Source organism: Oryx dammah, unplaced genomic scaffold (genome assembly GCF_014754425.2).
Source record: "Oryx dammah isolate SB20612 unplaced genomic scaffold, SCBI_Odam_1.1 HiC_scaffold_25, whole genome shotgun sequence".
Lineage (NCBI taxonomy): Eukaryota > Metazoa > Chordata > Mammalia > Artiodactyla > Bovidae > Oryx > Oryx dammah.
The window spans coordinates 20,936,513-20,957,488 of NW_024070209.1; the positions used below are offsets into that span (position 1 = coordinate 20,936,513).

Consider the following 20,976-nt stretch of genomic DNA (forward strand, 5'->3'; position numbering starts at 1 on the left):
ACGCTCCTCCATCCATGGGATTTTTCCAGGCAAGAGTACTCAAGTGGGTTGCCATTTCCTTCTCCAGAGGATCTTCCCAATCCAGGGATCAAACCCAGGTCTCCTGCATTGCAGGCAGATGCTTTACCATCTGAGCCACCAGGGAAGACAAGGGAATAACTAATGATGGCTTGGAGGACCAGGGCAGGCTCACAGAAAAGGAGGGGCTTGAAGTGAGCCTTGAAGGATGAGAAGCATTTCATTAGGTAAGGAAAGATATTTGAGGCATAGAAGATGGGAGGAACAAAGACACACAGGAAAATGTTTGATAAAATGCATGAACTGTGATCATCTATACATCTGCGTCATATATACTAACTTTTATAAAGTTTTATTTGAAATACTATGAAATAGAGAAATGAATCAAGTAAGTTCAGCCAGTCCAGTCATTAACTGTTACAAGTAGTAAAATCACATCAACTAATGTCTAACTGGATACAGAGACATATTGGGAGTAACCCTCAGGCATAAAATTAAGGTTCCATAGGCAAAGTTGGATCCAGAGACATTCGGCCAACGTAAAATCTGACAAACGGATTTTCTTTCATTATTCAACTTCAGAAGGGAAAGGAGGCTGATTCCTCCCTGGAGGTAGAGTATAATGGCCGTACTCAGCCTCCTGTCCAAGATGAAGAGCAGTTCAGCTCTGGCTTCATATTGGCTACACCACTTAGCAAAATCAAAATCCTACAGGAAAACCAGACTCACCCTTCTAAGAAGGCTTTTCAGCAACCACTTGTTGTTACTCAAGCTGTCGCCCCCACCCCAAACATAGACACATACATACACATTCTCAGGGTGCTGACAGAAGCAATCCCTTCACTCACACAAGGTATTTTTCCTGAGAGAATTCCTGATAGATGTGGTTTTCTCCCTTTCACACTTCCAGGCTCTTTCAGCACTTCTGAGAGATAAGTGCATGCATAGCTCCTGAATCTAAAAGCTCTAACCCCATTTTCAGGCCCAATGTTCCCATCCAATTGATTGCTGGGGGCTCCCTTCTTCTCCATGGCTGGGCTCAGGTTGCTGCTGTGGATCAAGCTCTCAACTGTGGCTCATGAAGTGGTCACCGGAGCCTGCACAGTGCTTACCTGTGTGAGCTAGGTGCTCCAGACTGCAGAAAAAGCTTAACATACAGTCCCTACCTTTAAAGACCAATGAATCTAGACTCCTTGGAAGGATCCAAGTTTGCTGCTTCTTTCATCTCTATCAGTTTTAGGTGAGAGCCTCCAGCTTTGTCCTAGGCAAAACTGCAAAGGATAGTGATAATCACTACTAGAAATAATCATACCAGAGGATGACCTAATCAGACTCTCAGAGAGGGTAACTAATTTTCTCAAGGTCAATCAGCTATTTAAATCATCAAGCTAGGATTTGAGTCCAGAAGCACCATATTTCAAAGCTCAGATTCCCCATCTCCATTCCCTACTGGCACCTAGCTTGGCTCTCAGTATTGCTCTCAGCTAGTGAAAGTGGTAACTGACAACAAAGTAAATAAAGCATGTTTTTTAAAAAATCTCTCAGGATCCAAAGGAGTAAAGTCACAATTTGGTGATAGTAAGGTTAGTATATTTGGGTGAAAGGCCTGACCTGACAGTCTTTTTATTCCACTTATTTATGACGCCTACCTCACTGAGATAAAAATTATCAAATAACATAATTACCATATTTGCATAAGAAATTGGAACTCTGTAATGAACCATTTTATTATTTCTGTCAAAACAAGAGCTTATGACTTAGTCAAGTCACTTAATCATGACCTGACTTTATTTGTGAAGTGACAGGGTTTGGCTGGATGATCTCTGGGCCATCTTTTAGTTCTGACCTTCTTTACCACACATGCGGAACCCTTAATTTATACTGCAAGTTGTTCTGGTTGGGTATGGTTTGGTTTGATTTTTCTAAACCATGATATTGCTTCATTTATTTACTTCACACCTATGTATTTGGGGTCTATGCTGTTGCTGCTGCTAAGTCGCTTCAGTCGTGTCCGACTCTGTGCGACCCCATAGACGGTAGCCACCAGGCTCCCCCGTCCCTGGGATTCTCCAGGCAAAAACACTGGAGTGGGTTGCCATTTCCTTCAATGCATGAAAGTGAAAAGTGAAAAGTGAAAGTGAAGTCGCTCTGTCATGTCAGACTCTTAGTGACCCCATGGATTGCGGCCCACCAGGCTCCTCCGTCCATGGGATTTTCCAGGCAAGAGTACTGGAATGGGGTGCCACTGCCTTCTCCTAAATTATTCCTGCTGCTGCTGCTAAGTCGCTTCAGTCGTGTCCGACTCTGTGCGACCCCATAGACGGCAGCCCATTAGGCTCCACCGTCCCTGGGATTCTCCAGGCAAGAACACTGGAGTGGGTTGCCATGCTAGACCCTATTTCAGACCTTGGGGAATGCAGAGTGAATAAAAATGTCCAAGGCATCATGAAGTGGAGGTGATGGGCCAAGAAGATCAAAGAGCAAAGAAATAAACAGGCAGCATTGCCGTTTGATGGTAAATGCTGTGGAGAAAACTGAAGCAATGGAAAGGATACAGGCTTTGAAAATGTGACCTGTTCTTACATGTGTGGTCAGGGAGTTGACATTTAAACAGAAACCAGAAGACTTAGAACTTTTTTATTCTTAATGGATGATTGTGGGATATTGTAAATTTGACCAGACCTTGAAGTTGTCAAAATTCTGATAGGAACAAAATGGGCTTGGTGGAGGTGTGTGAGTTTGAGTTTCAACCTCGCCTTTACACTCACATCCTGTGGGCCCCTGCATTTTCACAAATGAGCTTCTCTTGCTTCTGTGATTCTAAATATTCTATAGTAACATTTTAATGACTTTTCAAAAGTCATTAAACTTATACTACTTATACATATAATTTTTGCCAATGAGGGTTACAGTATTAGCAGTAAGTTCAAAAGGCTGTTAAAACTGAATTTACAAGATTTTTAAGAAGCAGGAATTTGATTTGCATGTAAACTTTGCATCTAGATTTAGAGTATTTCTTTTGCCATCTTCATAAACCACAGGCTTAGAGGAAGAACCTAAGCTTAAGGATATGTGAGGAGTTAAAGATTCAAGGAGTAGGCTAGAAATACTGCTTTCAAAGAGATGGGTGTAGTTGTTTTTTTTTTTTCCCCTGGATTCATTTTCTGCCTACTGGCTCATTCACTGCCCATCTCATATTTGTTTTGGAGGCCTGGAGCACAGATCCCCAAGAAGATGAGTGGTAGACATTACAGACCAACAGCAGGTCCTTGAGTTTTAAGAGGAAAGAGGTAGACAAAGCCCAGGAAGTGAGGTTTCTAAGGTACACCTCAAAATGAGTAGAGGAAGAAAAGGATTAACTTGGTCTCTAAATCCCAACATTTGAATCTAATATCTGGAACAAAGGCTAAGCCATTACAGATCACCTTGTTTTAACTCCATCACACTGAAAATGCCCATTAAGACTAAGATAGAATATTAAATCCCCTCGTTCTACTCTCCCAGCCTGGGTTTCCTGTGACCAAATTCTTTCTCTCTTAGCCTTTATGTCCATGACTATTGATTACCAGATTGTTAGGTAAGAGAACACTTAACAAGTAATTATTAATAATTAATAACACCTAATTAATTACAGGAGGATTGTGTGCTAAATACTTACTATGTTGACAATGTTTAGCAGATTTATCACCTTAGTCTCAACAAACTTTTATTGAGCTGCTGTTCTATGTAAGAATATAAAACAGGCACCAAGAACACAAAGAGATGGAAAAACTAGCCTCTTTACTCAAGAAGTTTGTTTATAAGATGAGATTATATACATAAATTATATACAGCAGAAAACCATGGTTTTGGTTCCAGTTGAGTTCTACAGATTTTCCAAGAAAGGGATGATATCCTATTGGACTGAAGGTGACAGCCCAGAAAGGTACTGGGCCTGAGTTAGACTTTGGGGAACGAGTAAGAATTTGACAATTGGAGTAGGGTGAGGAGGGCAGACCAGGCTACAGAGAAGAGAAGAGACAAGATAGGAATGCAAGTGATGAGTAAGAGTTAGGAGGCTGGAATACCTCCTACACATCAGAAAAAATGTTGGAGAAGAAGGTCTGGGACATTGGAAGACCTTGAGGTTCACTGTCTATTTCAACAAGGAGAGAGCTATTCAAGAGCATGAACAAGGGCAAGAGATGATCAGAGAGATATTTAAAGAAAAATAATCTAGTACAAGTATAGAGTGTTGATAAACTAATGAGGATGTTACTATAGATGTTTGGGAACAAAGCAGTCAGGTTGAATCAAAGAAGTGACATAGAAAGAAAGGAGGAAATGTAAGAAACCATATAAAGGAAGACTCAAAATTTCACTGTGGTGGATCATAGGATGAGAGGAAAATCATTCCAAGGGCTTAAGTCTGGGTCAATAGTGGCAACTGTGACAGAGCCTGGGAAATGAAATCTGAAGGGGGTACCTGGATAGGCTGAAGATGACCAATGTGATTTAACCAGCTTGAATTTGAGGTAACTTTGGAACAGTCAAGTGGAAATTTTCATTGAAAAGAAGTTCAAGATATATAAAAAGGACATTCATTTAGCAGAAAAAAAGATCAGAAAGACTGTTTTGTTTCCTTCTCTCAAAATACAGACCTGAATACTGAATACAGCTAAAACTGCATAGTGGAAGAACTAGAAATTAGGAGATTGTGAACTGTTTAGCATCACTTTAGTTTGGGTACAATGCATCTTTTGGTTTTTGATTTTTAAATTGAACAAAAGGACAGTTATGAAAGGCTCTGGACTGGGTGCTGGGAAGGAAGGCCCCTGGTTGCCATATCATCACGTGGCTGAGTAATATTTGGAGATGCCCTGCTAGATTTTAGCCTCGCATTTTAGAGCTGCAAGGACTTTGAGAGCTTCTGAATAATAGAGGTGAGGAAATGGAAGCCTAGAGAGGGTTCCTGGCTTTTTCATGGCCGCACAGTGAATGAGAAGTCAGGATCAGATCTCAGTCCAGTGTTCCTTCCTTCCCCCAACACGGCTGGTCAATGGGTGTCCCTTCCTAACTCTTTAGGGAACATTTTTACATAGATCTATGGTAGGAAGCCTGATGAAGATGTTCACAGATTATATCATCAAAAAGCAAAATGGGGACTCCCTGGTGGTCCAGTGGTTAAAACTTTGCGCTTCCAATGTGGGGCAGGGGTTGTAGGGTAGAGTGCAGGTTCAATCCCTAGTTGGGGAACTAAGAACCCCCAGGCTGTGCAGTGCAACCAAATTAAAAAATAGCAAAATGGATGCCTTAAGAAGAGTGCTAAATACATAGCAGTGAAAGCAGGAAGTGACGGGCTGAGGAGGGGACATGCATGTGCCCTGTTAGATCAACTCACCTTCAGTTCAGGGAATCATTTTCAAACGACATCAGAACAAGACGAATCTACATAATCTACACAGGAAATGATTTCCCATTGTACACTTAAGGAGCCCTAGATAGAGTCTAATGAGGTTGTTTAGTATATTTCCATACTTATTTTTAAAGGCTCTGAAGAACTGGATTGCTATCCAGCTACCTGGGATGTGAGAAGTATGTAATTCAATTGGGAGGCAGGAGCATTGCTATATTTTATTTACTTATTCCTGTCCTAACTTTTTCCAAAAAGGAAACTGAATTAGTGCTGTATGAAGTTTAGGAATCAAAATACAGCATCTCAGCAAAACCAGCCCCAGTGTGCCTCACTTATTCTGGTCCCTTTATGGAATGTTTTTAGGCCTAATTTTTCTTTTCTTCTTTTTTTCGGTCACACCACCAAGTGGCTTGCAGGATCTTAGCTCCCTGCTCAAGGATTGAACCTGTGCCCTCAGCAGTAAAAGCAGACAGTCCTAAACAGGGAATTCCCCAGGGCTGATTTTATCCTTGTGCCAAACTTACCAAATGCGGTAAGAAATTATCCATTGATTGGGTTCAGTATGCCTTAGCTCTGAGGAGGACATGTATGAAATAGAAATTCATTTCAAAAATTTAAAAAGAAATTATCCAACTAATGATGGCATTGCATTTGTTATCAATTATATCTAGGTTACTATGCCTTTGGACTCTAATAAGAACAGATTATTGGATGATCCTTGCCCTAGGCAGGATAGCTGACAGTTGAGGAGAATGGCCAAGTCGGGCTTATAGAGTATGAGTCATGCTCTGCCCTCTGCTCGGGCTATGGGCAACTCTTCTACTGAGGTCATAGGTGTGCAGGATTCGTCTATGATTTCCAAGTCCTGGGGTTCCCTGGGAGGTGGTGAGAGGTTAGTCTTTCTGAAGACTGGATTTTACTCTAGTCTCATTTTTAGCAGTTCAGAAAGCGCCAAAGGCAGATCCAAATTAGATGTCATTTCATCTGAACTATGAAAAAGAATTCTCCCAGGAATATCAGCAGTAACCTGGTTTCCACTCTCACCTAAAATAGGTTGTTAGTGGTAACTGATGCTCTATTTTACAAAGCACTGCTAACTCAGTTTGTGATTCAGGTCTAGTGAGTGCTGCCACTGCCTCTGCTTCGGAAGGAAGAATACTTCTGAGGACTAGTTAAGGATTTACCCTCTGTAATTTAGGGCCATCCCTAGGGCTGGAGCGAGCTCTCGCTGGAGCTCAGGGCTCCTTCCCTGCTCAAGTCTCCCAGGAGCCTCTCCTGCCCTCCACTATCTTCCCTCTCTTCCAATCAGGACTGACCTAGTAAAAATATAGCAACAGTCAATTTTCTTTTGAAGGAAGTATTTACCTTGTATTCAGGTAACACCATGCCCTCTGCCTCTTGCAGAGTGTCTCTGGGAGGCTCTTAACTTCCACTCAGATGAATCCAGGGAGAGAACCAGTTTAAAAGGTTGAAATTAAAGTGAGTCAAACCAGGATAAGAAAAGAGATGGAAGAAAAGAAAACATCTGTGTGGAAAAGAAAACATCTTCCACTCCAGACCCAGAGCCCCTGAAGCATCCAGGTTTGCAAAATCAGATTCTAACACCTTTTTATTTTTGCCAATCAATGAGTCAGAAGAGCTTCTAGAAGTATTATGGGCTTTTGATAAGTTTTGATCTCTTAAATGAAGCAGTCTTAAAATAATTATCTCTGGCCATTGGATATTTTTGTGTGTAATGACATGCTGATAATATTTCTTTTTCTGAGTTGACAAATAGCAACTCAAGCAAATTATCTTGACTGATATTTGTAGATAGAACAAAAACAAATTAAGGTGTCTGTAGGGTGGAGGTGGGAGGACCTCTGGTTTCCACACTCAGGGGAAAAGAACCTCTGTGTGCTTTATGAGCTACAGAAGTGCCCCCTTGCTGTGCTTTGTCCCTCTTCTCACTGGTTCTGAGCGCTCTGAGGTTGCTGACAACAATAGAGTATCAGTTATAATTAGTTTTATTGCAGGGCCATTTGTTAGGAAATTCTATCTACTCTCTTTTGGTTCCTCAAGCCCAATGGTGGATACAGTGAAACTTGGCTCAATAAAATAAAATTGGAATTTTTTTTCTAACAAAAATCACCTCCAGGCTAAACTCTTTCCATATTTATCACTGATTATTTTTCACTTTATGTGAAGCACATGTGGTAAAAAGTATGTTTCTCTTGTAGTCTATTAGATGAGAATTCAACTCACTTCCACAAAATATTTGGTGACCACAAGCTCTGAATGGGACAAGGAGCTGCGGATACAAAAATGAATAAAATACACTCTCTGCTTATGGTCTGGTGAGGGAACTAACATTCAGGCAGTTAACCAAGGATGTGACAATGACCTTGTGACCTTTTTCAGTAGCAGGGGTCATCCAGTTTCTAGCAACACCTATATTTGAGAAAAGGTCAAGTAAGAAGCTGACTTGAGGACCAAGAACTTTTTCAAAATAAGACTACTTATTGTTTGAGTTGTCTGTTGACAGATCCCCATTTTATTTAATTTATTGCCTTTGCATAAATTGCTATGCTTTCAAGGATGATTTAGTTATATATATTTGATGGAAGTGGGTATAAAAAGTTACATTATGACTAAAACATCCTCATTTTAAACACGTGCGTATACACTTACGCATTTTGAAATTTGTATTATCTCTTTATTTTGCTTCTTAGGGTCACACTGTGCTCTTTGTTTTTTGGTTGGATTTTTTTTTTTTGCATTATATTGATTAATGAATTACATCAATAGATTTCTAAGCATCAAGGTATTTTTATAACCTAAAACCACTAATCATACTGTTGTATTTTTGTCTTCTCATATTTTATTTAGAATATTTTTATATATAGGCTATCCTAGAGTAGATTCGGTATCAGAACCTCATAGAATGGATTTAGTGACTTGTACATATCTTATTTTGGGGTATGGATTAAACGACACAGTCATTGTTATTTATAGACATTTCCTATTATATTATCCTGGGTGATTTCTTATTTGGGGGTTGATATTCAACCTCCCCCTTTCAATATCTTCTATAAATAGTTGCTGTAATTGATTTTATAAAGCAAATTTCAGTGGTCTATGTTTTCCTTAAAAATTATCCATTTAATTTAACTTTACAAGTTATTGATAATAAAATGCACATAGAATTTTATAAGTCGCTTCAGTCGTATCCCACCCTCAGCGACCCCATGGACTGCAGCCTTCCAGGCTCCTCCATCCATGAGATTTTCCAGGCAAGAGTACTGGAGTGGGGTGCCATTGCCTTCTCTGAGAATTTTATTAATAATATTTTATAGCCTCTGAATCAGTGGTTACATCCTATTTTTTGTTCTACTTTGTATTCTTTCTCTTTCTCTCAATCTCCATATCTCTCATTAGACTTATCAAAACTTTTCTCATTTTACAATTTATTCGATCTTTTTTTTAAATAGATATCAGACCCCATGTAAGAACTGATATACTTTTAATGACAGTAAAAGTGGTTTTTGATACAATAGTGGTTTGGAATCCTGTCACATGAGCAGTTTATTTAAAGATAGAAAGTAATAGAAAAAATAATGGTCCTATTGGAACTACTTCCCTAATCGTTCAGTTTCCCTTTGTATAAAATGGACGGTAAAGTGTGCTGCCCACTGCACAGCATGGCTACAATCATCTGGTGAGATAATGTAGGTGAGAGTGTTTTGGAGACTAAGACGCAGGTACTAAAAAGGTCATGAAATATGTCATTTCCTGAAACTTATGTTGCTTTTAGGCTGTATGGAAAAAACGAACAACCCCTTTTGTAATTTTTTTAAAAGTACTTTTCTATATCACAAAGTTCATATAGACTTTCCTCTTTGAAAACATTAGCAAGATTTGTCCTGATGAATTACTTTAGTTTCAGGGGAAAATATTTCCTCATCACCCTCCCCCCAACATAAAGAGTTCTCATTCTACTAAATTAGAAATGTGCACTAAAGACCCATTCAATAAAGGACACTGGAATGGAAATTAACTCAAGTCTGCTTTCAATTAATTTCAATTCCCCAAAGTGCAAAACTTTCCTTTTCTGTCACAGCAGTAATTGGAAAGAAATAGACGGTCCTAGGTTTTTGTGGTCTTACACCTGCACTGGTGTGTGGGGTATACATTCTAGGTCACTCTAGGGGAGGGTCAGGAGATTTTCCGGTATTCTTTCTGCTTCTATTAACTTTATTAATGCTGCTAATCTTATTACTTGAGTTAATATCATAAAAATCTGGCTATAACTTTTTAGATGAATGTTTCAGTGTTCCTATATCTCTATTGTGATCATTTTAGAACCTTTTTTAAAGCAGCAGAAATCCATTTTAAAGGAAATTTCTTCCCCCATAGTTATAGTATGTAAATTAGATGAGAACAGAGAGACTCTGCTTCAGGGGAAGGGAAAGGGGGCCCAGGACTCCACCAGCTCTTTGCTCCCAAGGCAGGTTCAAAAAACCCAAGGGCTTCAAAGTAGAGACTAAAAACAATTGTTCTATGTAATGATCAGACATGGTTTAGAGACAAACAGGCTTTTTCTAAAAACTTATCAGTATTTTCTCAAGAGTCTGCTGAGGCCCAGATGGATGTTATTAGAGGCTAGCATTGCTATTTGGGCTTCCCTGATAGCTCAGTTGGTAAAGAATCTGCCTGCAATCCAGGAGACCCTCTTTGATTCCTGGGTTGGGAAGTTCCTCTGGAGAAGGGCATGGCGACCCACTCCAGTATTCTTGCCTGGAGAATCCACTCCAGTATTCTTGGGCTTCCCTGGTGGCTCGGACAGTAAAGAATCTGCCTGCAATGCAGGAGACCTGGGTTCGATCCCTGAGTTGGGAAGATCCCCTGGAGGAGGGCATGGCAACACACTCCAGTATTCTTGACTGCGTAATCCCCATGGACAGAGGAGCCTGGCAGGCTACAGTCCAGGAGGTCGCAAAGAGTCGGACATGACTAAGCACAGCACAGCACAGGCAGTGATTCAAGGGTTATGAAGGACAAAGTAAAGAATTACTGGGCTCAGAGAGTGAGGGATGCCCACAGACAATGAAGCAGACTACAAGTAAGATCTCAAAGGAGTTTCATAATGTTGTATAGCTCTTCCCAGAAAAAGTCATACTACTTTCCCACATAATACTGTTATTTTCCCTTTTAAGATGTATCTTTCAAAATATGTTACTCGCTAATATGATCATACTCTTCAAACTAGCAATTTTCTTCTGTAAACCTAGCCTAAAAATGCCTTAACTAAGAGGGAAAAAAATCTATATTCTTTTTTATATTAACTATAATTTTCCACTAACTATACTGACAAATAGAAAATGATACTAATATTCAATAATTTGGAAAGGAAAAGACAACAATGACATAATTCCTCAAACAACTATTTTTCAGTAGTTAAATATAATGACTGCAAAAGTATTTGGAGAAATCTAGGAATTGAATCCACCAGTTCTGAAGTTACGGAGACCTATTCCAATTCTGGCTCGCTCTGCCATATCTTACCCATGATTCTCGGTACATCATTACCTCATTTTCCCAAGCCTCAATATGCTCATCTGTAAAATGAAGATAATGACCCACACTGAACAGGATCGATGTGAGAATTCAATTAGATGTGACAGTATAAAGAAAACGTGAAGATGGCGCTGCGACCACAGCAGCAGTTCAAAAAATGTAGATACTTATCCTCTATCCACAGATTTGTTAATAAACTTAAGGAAATACATGATGTCCTAAGAAAACATAAATTATAAAATTAAGCTTAAAAGTTGAGTAGACCAGTTACCTTTTAAGAAATTGAATTGGGTTTAAGGATGTGTCTATTTTTTTAAAAGGCATTAAGACCAAATCTTTTCATAGCTATGCTATACTATCTTTTGATGAACAGACAATTCCAATTTAATTGAAACATTTCTAGATTATAAGACAAAATAAAAAACCTTTCTAATTCATTTTAAGAAGCTAGGATAATGTGAATGTCCCTTTGCCATAGAATAAAAAATAAAAAAGCAATAAATCTTCCACAGATCAAAATCACTCATGAAAATATAGATGCAAAAATGTCTAAATATTAACAAATAGAATCCAGCAGAGTGTCAATAAAACTATCTCCTATGACCAAGCAAATATTCCAGGAATGTGAGGATGATTCAGCATCAGAGAATCAGTATAATTTATTATGAAAAGGAGAAAAAGGCAAGTCTATCAGTAGCTGCTAAAAGATGGATAAAACACAGTAGCCATTCCTTTTAAGAAATTTTGGTAAAACAAGGCTAAAGTTACTTAAATGTGATATACATTATTTACCAAAGGTAGAAAATATGATTCTATAAAATAAGATGGATAATAATATCCACTGTCACTGTTATTAGTAAACATTATTCTAGAGGCTCTAGCAAATACAATCAACTGTGAAATAATCAGTATAAAATTTGAAAACAAGAATAAAAATCATACAGAAATATTTATTTTAAAATCTTCTATAATTAATAAAGGAATTTAGTAAGATGTCTGAGAACAAAATAAATATTTAAAAAAGAGAGAGACTACAAACACCAGCTAGAGAGAATTGGAAATTGAAAAATGCCATTCTCAGTAGCAATAAAAACTATACAATACTTAGGAATAAATGAGTCTTACTTATTAAACCCCTAAGTATATAAAAGCACCAATATATACGGCTCTGTGTACCGAGATGTTTGCTGTAACATTGTTTACAGTGACAAAATAATGGAAATAAAGGGAATGCCCATCAATAAAGGAACAATTAAAACAGATTATTCCTACTGTGGAGGTTACTCAGTCACTAACAGTGATTTGTTAGATTTACACCAATTAACTTGGAAAGATTGCCATGATATATGAAGTGAGAGGGGATGATGCAGAGAGGAAGAGAATGAACCTACAATGACAACCCCTGCCTTATCTGTGTATTTTGTAAATACATTTGAATGTGGCTCTATGAGGATGGAGAAAGGAATGAAGAATTTCGGCAGATTGTTAACACTGACTGGGTCTAAGCAGGGACACTTGTACCTCTACCCAAATAACCACAATAAAAACAACTTGAATAATAAAGATCCAATTTGTAAAAGAAAGAAAAATACTTAATATAGGTAAAAAAGTAGATATAAAATTATAGTCTCCATTAACAATCAGGTAAAATATTCAAGGGAAAAGTGATTGACTAGCAATAAAATCAAATGATCAATAAGTAGAGGCATCATAGTTGGTTTTTTTCCCTCAGTATTTTCTAAATATTTATAATTGGTTTGGTTGCTTTCATAATTAAATAAATAAAATTTCTAATGTATTTTCTAGTAACCACATACCTTATCTTACTTTTTGAAATCAGTAACTATTTGTACATTTGTGAACCTGATGATGTCTTACCTCTGAAAATGCATAAATTTACATTTTACCTATGACAGATGGCAGTTTGGGGGTTTGTTTTTAATTAGCTGCATATTAGATCAATCAATCCTCTGGAATTAATTATCCATAAATCCCATTAAAATATGGCTTCACATATTTTAACACTTTTTCCCCTAAATAGTAACAGAAATCACCTCTAACCATTATTTTCAAAGCTATGTGGTTTTGAGCAGATGACTTATCTTCTCCTCTCCATGCCTCAGCTGCTTCTCCAATAAATGAAGAAGTTGAATCAAGTAATTTTCTCAGTGTCTTTTGGCTCTAACTTTCTGTGATTTAATTATATTCATCATGGAATTCGTTAAATATCAAATGATTGTTTACTAAGAAGCAGAAACTTTTCATCTTAGTAATGTTTATATCAGCTGTGAAAGAGATTCAGATAGCTAGGGAAGATGCCTTACCTTGACATAAGTTCCATGCTCACATGAAAAATGTATAAGATTCCAAATAGCATATGGCCTTCACTTTGGGCCTTTCTTGAGATCCCTCATCTATAATTGTGCAGGTATTAACCAATGCTTTTTCATCCATGTGTGCCTTCCAGACTCTGTCAATTTATCACTTTGCTTCACAGACCTCAATATATGCATGAAACACTAATTTCTACTTTGAGGTATAAATTATATAGGATAAAAGGCACTCAGTCAAAATACACATTTTGATGAGTTTTGACAAATTAATGCATCTGGATAACCACTACCACAATTAAGCAATAGAATATTTTTATCAACCTAAAAAGTTCCCTGTGCTTCTTCCCAGTTAAACTCCCACCTCCTGCCCTAGGTAAACACTGATCTGCATTTTATCACCAGAAATTAGATGTGTCTTTTCTAGAGCAATGAACAGAGTTGTAACTTATGCTTTCTCAATCTTGGATAGTATTAATATATTTTTATTATTTCAATTATGTTTCTTAATTGCAAAGCAATAGGAAATAACTAGCTGATTTATGCAGCAAAGGACATTGTTAAAAGGATATGGACAGCTCATAAAATCTCTGGGAAACTGGAGAACCAGGTTTGGGATTATGCATCCAGCAGCAATGCCCCAAATCAAGTGGCAGAGCTGTTCTGGTGAGGAAAGCAGCAGCTGGAGTTACCTAAACTGTCTATACCAGATCACGGTCAACACTCCCACCCTTGTTGGTGCTGCTGCTGCTCGTCTTAAGAATCATTTCTATTTCTAAGAAAGTAGAAAGTATATCAAATACATCTGCCTTAGAAAATCCTTCTGCAACTGCCAGCGCCAATTGAGGTGGGTGTATCAAAATGTTACCACATGTCCATCATGCCTTAGCTGCAAGGGAGGCTAGGAGAACCTGGCCCTTTCAGCCTCCACATAAGAGGAGGCCTCCGATCAAGCTGCATAAGGTTAGGGAATTTCCCAATCATTGGAAAGGGTTAAAATTCTAGATGGGAAAAAAAAAAGAGCGCCAGTGTCTACAATACTATTTTTACTTGTTAAATTGCATTCTGAACCAGCAGTTTCATGTCAAAAGATCACAACAGCCAGGCCACATTTGAGTAGCATCTCCTGGTGTAAAGAAGTCTACAGATGGTGAAAGTGGGGACAAGGCCATCACGGAACTTACTATTAAATGAAATAGAAAGAGATATATTAGCCTTCATGCTTGCTCAAGTTAATTTCCCCAAACTATACCCTGCTAATAAAATTAATGGGTTTAAGTTAATTGGTTTGATCCCCAACAGAATTCAGTATATTAAAAACTACCATAATTTTAAGTAATGAAATTCATACTTGTTGACAAAATATTTACCTTTGAGTTTTAAGCTAAATATGTGCTCAACTTAATATTTTCACTCTTCTGAAGCTGCACATAACACCTGTTGCTTCTGTGTTCGTTTCGATTTTTTAAAGTTAGCACATAAAGTAAGTCCAGTCACTTCACCTGTTCCCTTACTCTTGATTTCAACTGACAGGTCTGGGGACGAGGGGATGGCCTGATCCAGGGACGATGAAGATGCAGTGTTGAATAAGCTGGAGGAGAGAAGCAACAGGCACCATGGAAAAGACCAAAACCAAGCAAGGTTAGATTTTTCCTATGTCTTGCTTAAGGCTCAGGATTTAAGAAATATAGGTTGTAGGCTTGTCTTGCCCTTATCTCACAACATGAATAGTATGTTAACTTGACTATTCTTATTTTATTATCATAACAGGATGACCAGGAAGAGCGCAGACGTGGTACTGGGGAACTGGGAAATGCTACATGTATATCTATAATTTGAGTAGTTTCTTACTTTTCTTAGCAATAGTTTTAGGACTGCCTCAGAATGACCTCCTGAAAAGGGTCAAGATATATATTGAACTAACAGACATCCAACGCCTTCTAGGCTGACCTAGAAACATGAGGGCTTTCTCTTTTAAACTTTACCACACAGAATCAACCATATAAAAGTAGGATTTGTTATCATCTTCAATTGATAGGTAAAGAAACAGTCATAGAGAAGTGAGGCTATAGCTCCAAAATGTCAGAGTTTGATCTGGGACCCTTGTCTCTGTCCCCAGGTTCTGGTTCTTGCCATTATACCAGGCTGTTGGGACATAGCATGAAATAGGTTAAGTAAATCCACTCAAGCTCATGAGGGGGATTTTGGTAATCTCAAACCATCTGGATTTTATAGAGACTGTCCTTGGTGTGTAGAAGCTCTGAGCTGAGGTTATATATTGTTTATAAACTTAACATCCCTAGGCTGGTTCCTCTAAGGAAGGGTTTCCTGTACCTGAATGTCCTAGGAGAACAATGTACACATCTATACATCCAAATATTTGCAGCTGGGGATTTTATCTACAAACTGTTTGATTCATACAATGTGATACAAAGGAGATGAGGCTGAAATGGATAAGCAAAGGGCTGCATGTGAGGTGTACATTTTATGCAATTTACCTCATCCTCAGGGCTGAGGTTCTGACAGGTACATTCTAGGCTAATCTTTTTCCTCCCTAGTGCAAATGGTTTTCATAATCTACTACTTTCTTTGTGTTTGACCTGTCTCTAGTGTTGACAATACTGTTTTCTTTCTGCCTGCATCCTTCGGAGACCCTTTGTATTGAAATTTCCTTCCATCAACCCTCTTGCCCAGGAGGACAGCAAAATTCCTTTAGCTGATCTGGGCATGACAGAGGGCAGAGCTCTGAAGTTTAGCAAGGATCAGAGGCAGGAGAAGTAAATAACATTTTACACAGGCCTCCTGAGAACAATAGAGTGACCGCTGGATAAATGACTTCCTAACTGGAACTAGCCCCTCAGATAAACTTCACTCAGCCCCAAGAATGAGACAGACCCTTTTTTTTTTGGCCTTGCCATGTGGCTTGTGGGATCTTAGTTCCTTGACCAGGGATCAAACTTGTGTCCCCTGCAATGGAAGCTCAGTCTTAACCACTGGACTGCCAGGGAAGTCTGAAAGAGACCCTTCATGGGCATTCCCTTCTGGCTAGTGAATGATCATTTATCATTCAGTTTGATTGAGAAACTTCCCCTCCTTGGTAGCACATGATTTTCTACTACAAGAGATATATCAGGTAGATATGGTTTGATCATTAGAATGTAAGATAAAATAACCTATGCCAATTGATCTTCTGTTTCTGTTGAATCATTGGCTTATCATGCAAGTACAGATTTAGTGTCCTGTAAGTCCCCTCGTTCCCTGCATGTCTGAAGAGAATAGGGACAGAATGAACTGTGTTGATTAAACTGAGCTCTTTTCCCTACAGGAGATAATGAACATAAGCCAATGAATAATCCTTCCGCACAGATTTACCAGGTAAAAACATAGATTGTCTTCAACTCTTTTGCGTATCACAATGATGACTGTCCTTCATGTACGCATTGTTTTTAGCACTCACAAAAGCTTCTACATGTATCATTGTGTTTGTTCACTTAAGACTGTGAGATAAGCAGGGTCAAGAGTACCATTCACATTGTACTTTGGTGAAAACTGATGACTGAAGGACAGCTTACCCAGTTTATGAAATACAGCACCACCACTCCCACATCAGTGATGCTTTTCTTTTTGTTGTTACCATCATTCTGGCCACTATCCTATGTAATAACATTTCCATCAGAAGGAGAGAACAAGAGCTGCTTTTTTTAGTCTCTTCTTTTAGTGAGAGAATTGAGAATAAAAGGGGGTTAACACTGCAAATGTTCTTATATGATAACAGAAAAAAAAGTTAAGCTCTTTTCAAACAATGGGAGTAATTTGATTTATGAAGGAGATAAATTTCTGCTAACTTTTATGTAATATGTTTGCAATGACAGTCACTTTGGCCCTCTACATAGTATTTCTTTGGCTTCTATCTACCAACTGTAATTTAAAGTAAATTTCTTTCCTTAAAAATCATAGAGTTCATTCTGACATAATATGTAACGTGAAAACAGCTTGGGCTAGGGAAACCCATGCTACTCTCTAGACTTAAGGCATTGTTATTTGGAATACTTGAGAAGGAAGAAAAAACTGACAGGGTTAGGTGGGGGTTGGGAGAAAGGGTGATTTCAAAGTTGGCTCTTAAGGTTTTAAGCCCTGGTATACCAGACCACCTTACCGGTCTCCTGAGAAATCTGTATGCGGGCAAGAAGCAACATTTAGAATCAGACATGGAACAACGGACTGGTTCAAAATTGGGGAAAGAGTACATCAAGGCTGTTTATTGTCACCCTGCTTATTTAACTTATATGTAGAGTACATCATGAAAAATGCTAGTCTGGATGACTCACAGATAGAATCGAGATTGCCAGGAGAAATATCAACAACCTCAGATACGTAGATGATACCACTCTAATGTAGAAAGTGAAGAGGAACTAAAGAGCCTCTTGGTGCAGGTGAAAGAGGAGAATGAAAAAGCTGGTTTAAAACACAACATTCAAAAAACTAAGATCACGGCATCTGGTCCCATCATTTCATGGCAAAGAGATGGGGAAAAAGTGGAAAGAGAGACAGATTTTATTTTCTTGGCTCCAAAATCACTGAGGATGGTGACTGCAAGCATGAAATTAAAAGATGCTTGCTCCTTGGAAGAGAAGCTATGACAAACTTAGCATATTAAAAAGCAGAGACATGGCTTTGCCAACAAAGGTCTGTATAGTCAAAGTTATGATTTTTCCCGTAGTCATGTACAGATGTGTTAGTTAGACCATAAAGAAGGTTGAGCACCAAAGAATCAACGCTTTCAAATTGTGGTGCTGGAGAAGACTCTTGAGAGTCCCTTGGACAGCAAGGAGATAGATATAAAGGAAATCAACCCTGAATATTCACTGGAAGGACTGATGCTGAAGCTGTAATACTTTGGCCACCTGCTACAAACAGCTGACTCATTGGAAAAGGTTCTGATGCTGGGAAAGATTGAGGGCAGGAGGAGAAGAGGGATGGCATTGTGACTCAATGGTCATGAGTTTGAGCAAACTCCAGGAAATGATGAAGGACGGAGAAGCCTGGTGTGCTGCAGTCCATGGGGTTGCAAAGAATCGGACATGACTTAGCGACTGAACAACAGCTAGGAAAAGGGGGCTTCCATGGTGGCTCAGTGGTAAAGAATCTGCCTGCCAGTGCAGAAGATGCAGGTTCTATTTCTGGATCAGGAAGATCCCCTGGAGAAAGAAATGGCAACCCACTCCAGTATTCTTGCATTTCGAAATCCCACAGACGGAGGAGTCTGGTGGGCTATTGTCTATGGGGTTGCAAAAGAGTTGGACATGACTGAGGGATGAAACAACAACTATGAAAAAGAGTGGTCTCCCAAATAGAGATATAGGAATCCAGAGAAGCAGGTAGTTTGGGGAAATGTAATTTAAATTTGTTTACTTTGAGTAACAGTAAAATGAAAATAACAAGTCCCCAGAAATATCATGTAAGAGATCACTGCTGAGGACCCAATTAGGGCAAACCAGCACAAGATTATGAAAACATCGTAATCATGTTGCTCTTAGAACCAGACCACCGAAGAGAGAAGTTGAAGAAAAGAGCTTCATTTCAACTTAATGCATATTTATTGAGCAGTTACTATGTGCAAAGTCTACTGCTTGGCCTAATGGGAGATGAAACAGATATTCTTACTGATTTTTAAGTGTCCTGAAAAACATACCATAAATACAAGGTAGGCTGTTTGGAAGAATTTCAACAGAGTTTGAAAATTCTGTGGAATATGAAAAAGGGATGAATTAATTTTAACTGAAGGATTTGGATCAGGCCTGTAAGAACGAGTTAATCATTTGGTAAATGGATGTGGGGAAGGGTAATTTTAGGCAGAGGGACTAGCCTGAACAATGGTCTGGAAACAGGAAGTGAATCTTCCTTCAGTGCTGACCTGATGCTTCACTTGTCTGTCTAAGACCTCCCCGACCACTTCCCCTCTGTTAACGCCTGACGTGTGTATGGCATTTGAATGAGTGTGACTATCTCTTTAAACTCAGGTATGATTTAAAGTCTATTACAGATTTTATGTAGGTCACTCCCTGAATGTTGGCTAAATATAGCTGCAGTGGGGATGGGCTCATTCTCTTATTGTATACATCCAAGTACATCTGTTCACGAAGGAACAAATGAAGCAGTGGAAGTGAACTTGCCCCATGTGACCTCTGTGATGCTGTGATTATAACCCCGTCCTTGTTTTAAAAGAATGTCTCCTAAGCCCCAGTCTGTTTACTCCAAGCAACATTTAACCAAAAGAAGATGAAGGAGGAGAAATAAAGAAGAGGACAAGGAAGGAGGGATACAGGGAGAGATTAACTAGAATAGATACCATCTTTACTTAAAAGGGAGAGCAGAATATGAAAGGTGAAGGAAAATGTGACATTTCAGACATTTCCTATCTCCTTATTTTCTCAACAGACCTCTCAATCCCTACCTAACATTATAGTAAATATTAACTTGTTTATTATTTTTCAATTGTCTGTCTCCTTCTCTAGAATGTAAGCTCCAATGGCAGGGATTAGTACATTTTGCTCTTTGTTATACTCTCAGAACAAAGTATAATGCCTGGAATATAATACATATTCAATAAATATTAGTTGAATGAATGAATGGATATCATGAGATGTGTATATTGCTTTAAGCCAAGGGGTCTGATGTAGTCATTTTAGTCTGGTGCTAAATGGTGTTTGGGAAACTGGTTCTTTGCAAAAAAAAGAAGAGATCTTTGCTTCATACTCTAATCAAAATAAACTCAAAAGTGAATTAAAGGATTAAATATTTTTAAAAACCATAGAAGTTTAGAGTTAGTGAATATTTATTTTGTCTCTGGATGTCTTTTTAAGAAAAAAAGCACTGGAAAAAAATCACAAAGGGAAAGGTTAGTGACTACATCACATCCCAATTAAAAATTTTCCCAATGTAAAAATATTTTCAACAAATTCAGAGACAAATAAAAAAAACTGGAAAATTTCCTATAAAAATATTACAGAGCTTTAATGATATATAAATAGTTCATAGAATCAATAAAGGGAAAAGTCTGAAACCCTGATAGAATATGGGTGAAGAACACAATTTACCAAAACAAAATTGCAGATGGCTAATAAATAGAAGAAAATGTTGAAGCTCAAAGAAACAATGATTAAAACAAGGAGTATTATTTTTTGACTAATTTAATTCAAATGCAGTAAATGTTCATACCCCTAATTGGCTTCCTGTTCTTTGGATGAACGTAACCTGTTTGGTAAGAATATTGTACTGTGACCTAAATCAGGTCACAGAAGTCAATAGTTGAATGAGCACTCTCATCTCTCAGTTCACTCCAGGTAAAATTGCTGTGGACCAGGTGAATCAGTAGACGCACTGACTACTCCTTAACTTAGCTTAGTACACCCCCTTTTATTTGAATCCAAATCTATCCTTCTCCTTTTTGTCTATTGTCCACTGTCCATAACCCTCTCAAAGTCCACCCCAATCTCTTTTCCAAAGTCACACTGTGTTGATTTAGCCTTGATTACTTCATTTGGAATATATACTTTAAAATTATGATTTCATTAACATGAGAAATGAGGGTTGAGGGTCCCCCAGTTAAGGCAACAGATGTGGTAACAGCACAATTTAGTTCTGGTGCAACCCTCACACTAATGACTTGAACTCCAG

At 38.3% G+C, this 20,976-nt stretch overlaps 1 protein-coding gene across 4 annotated transcripts in view; it reads left to right on the forward strand.

Moving 5' to 3' along the window:
- ARHGEF33 (Rho guanine nucleotide exchange factor 33) overlaps positions 1 to 20,976 on the forward strand; it is a 79,520-nt gene that overhangs the window by 9,212 nt on the left and 49,332 nt on the right. For all 4 annotated transcript variants that reach the window (XM_040224676.1, XM_040224679.1, XM_040224677.1 and 1 more), the window contains exons 3-4: positions 14,833 to 14,940; positions 16,625 to 16,674. In XM_040224676.1, the coding sequence (XP_040080610.1) occupies positions 14,916 to 14,940; positions 16,625 to 16,674 (75 nt within the window). In that variant the 5' untranslated portion in view covers positions 14,833 to 14,915. The remainder of the gene's footprint in view (positions 1 to 14,832; positions 14,941 to 16,624; positions 16,675 to 20,976) is intronic.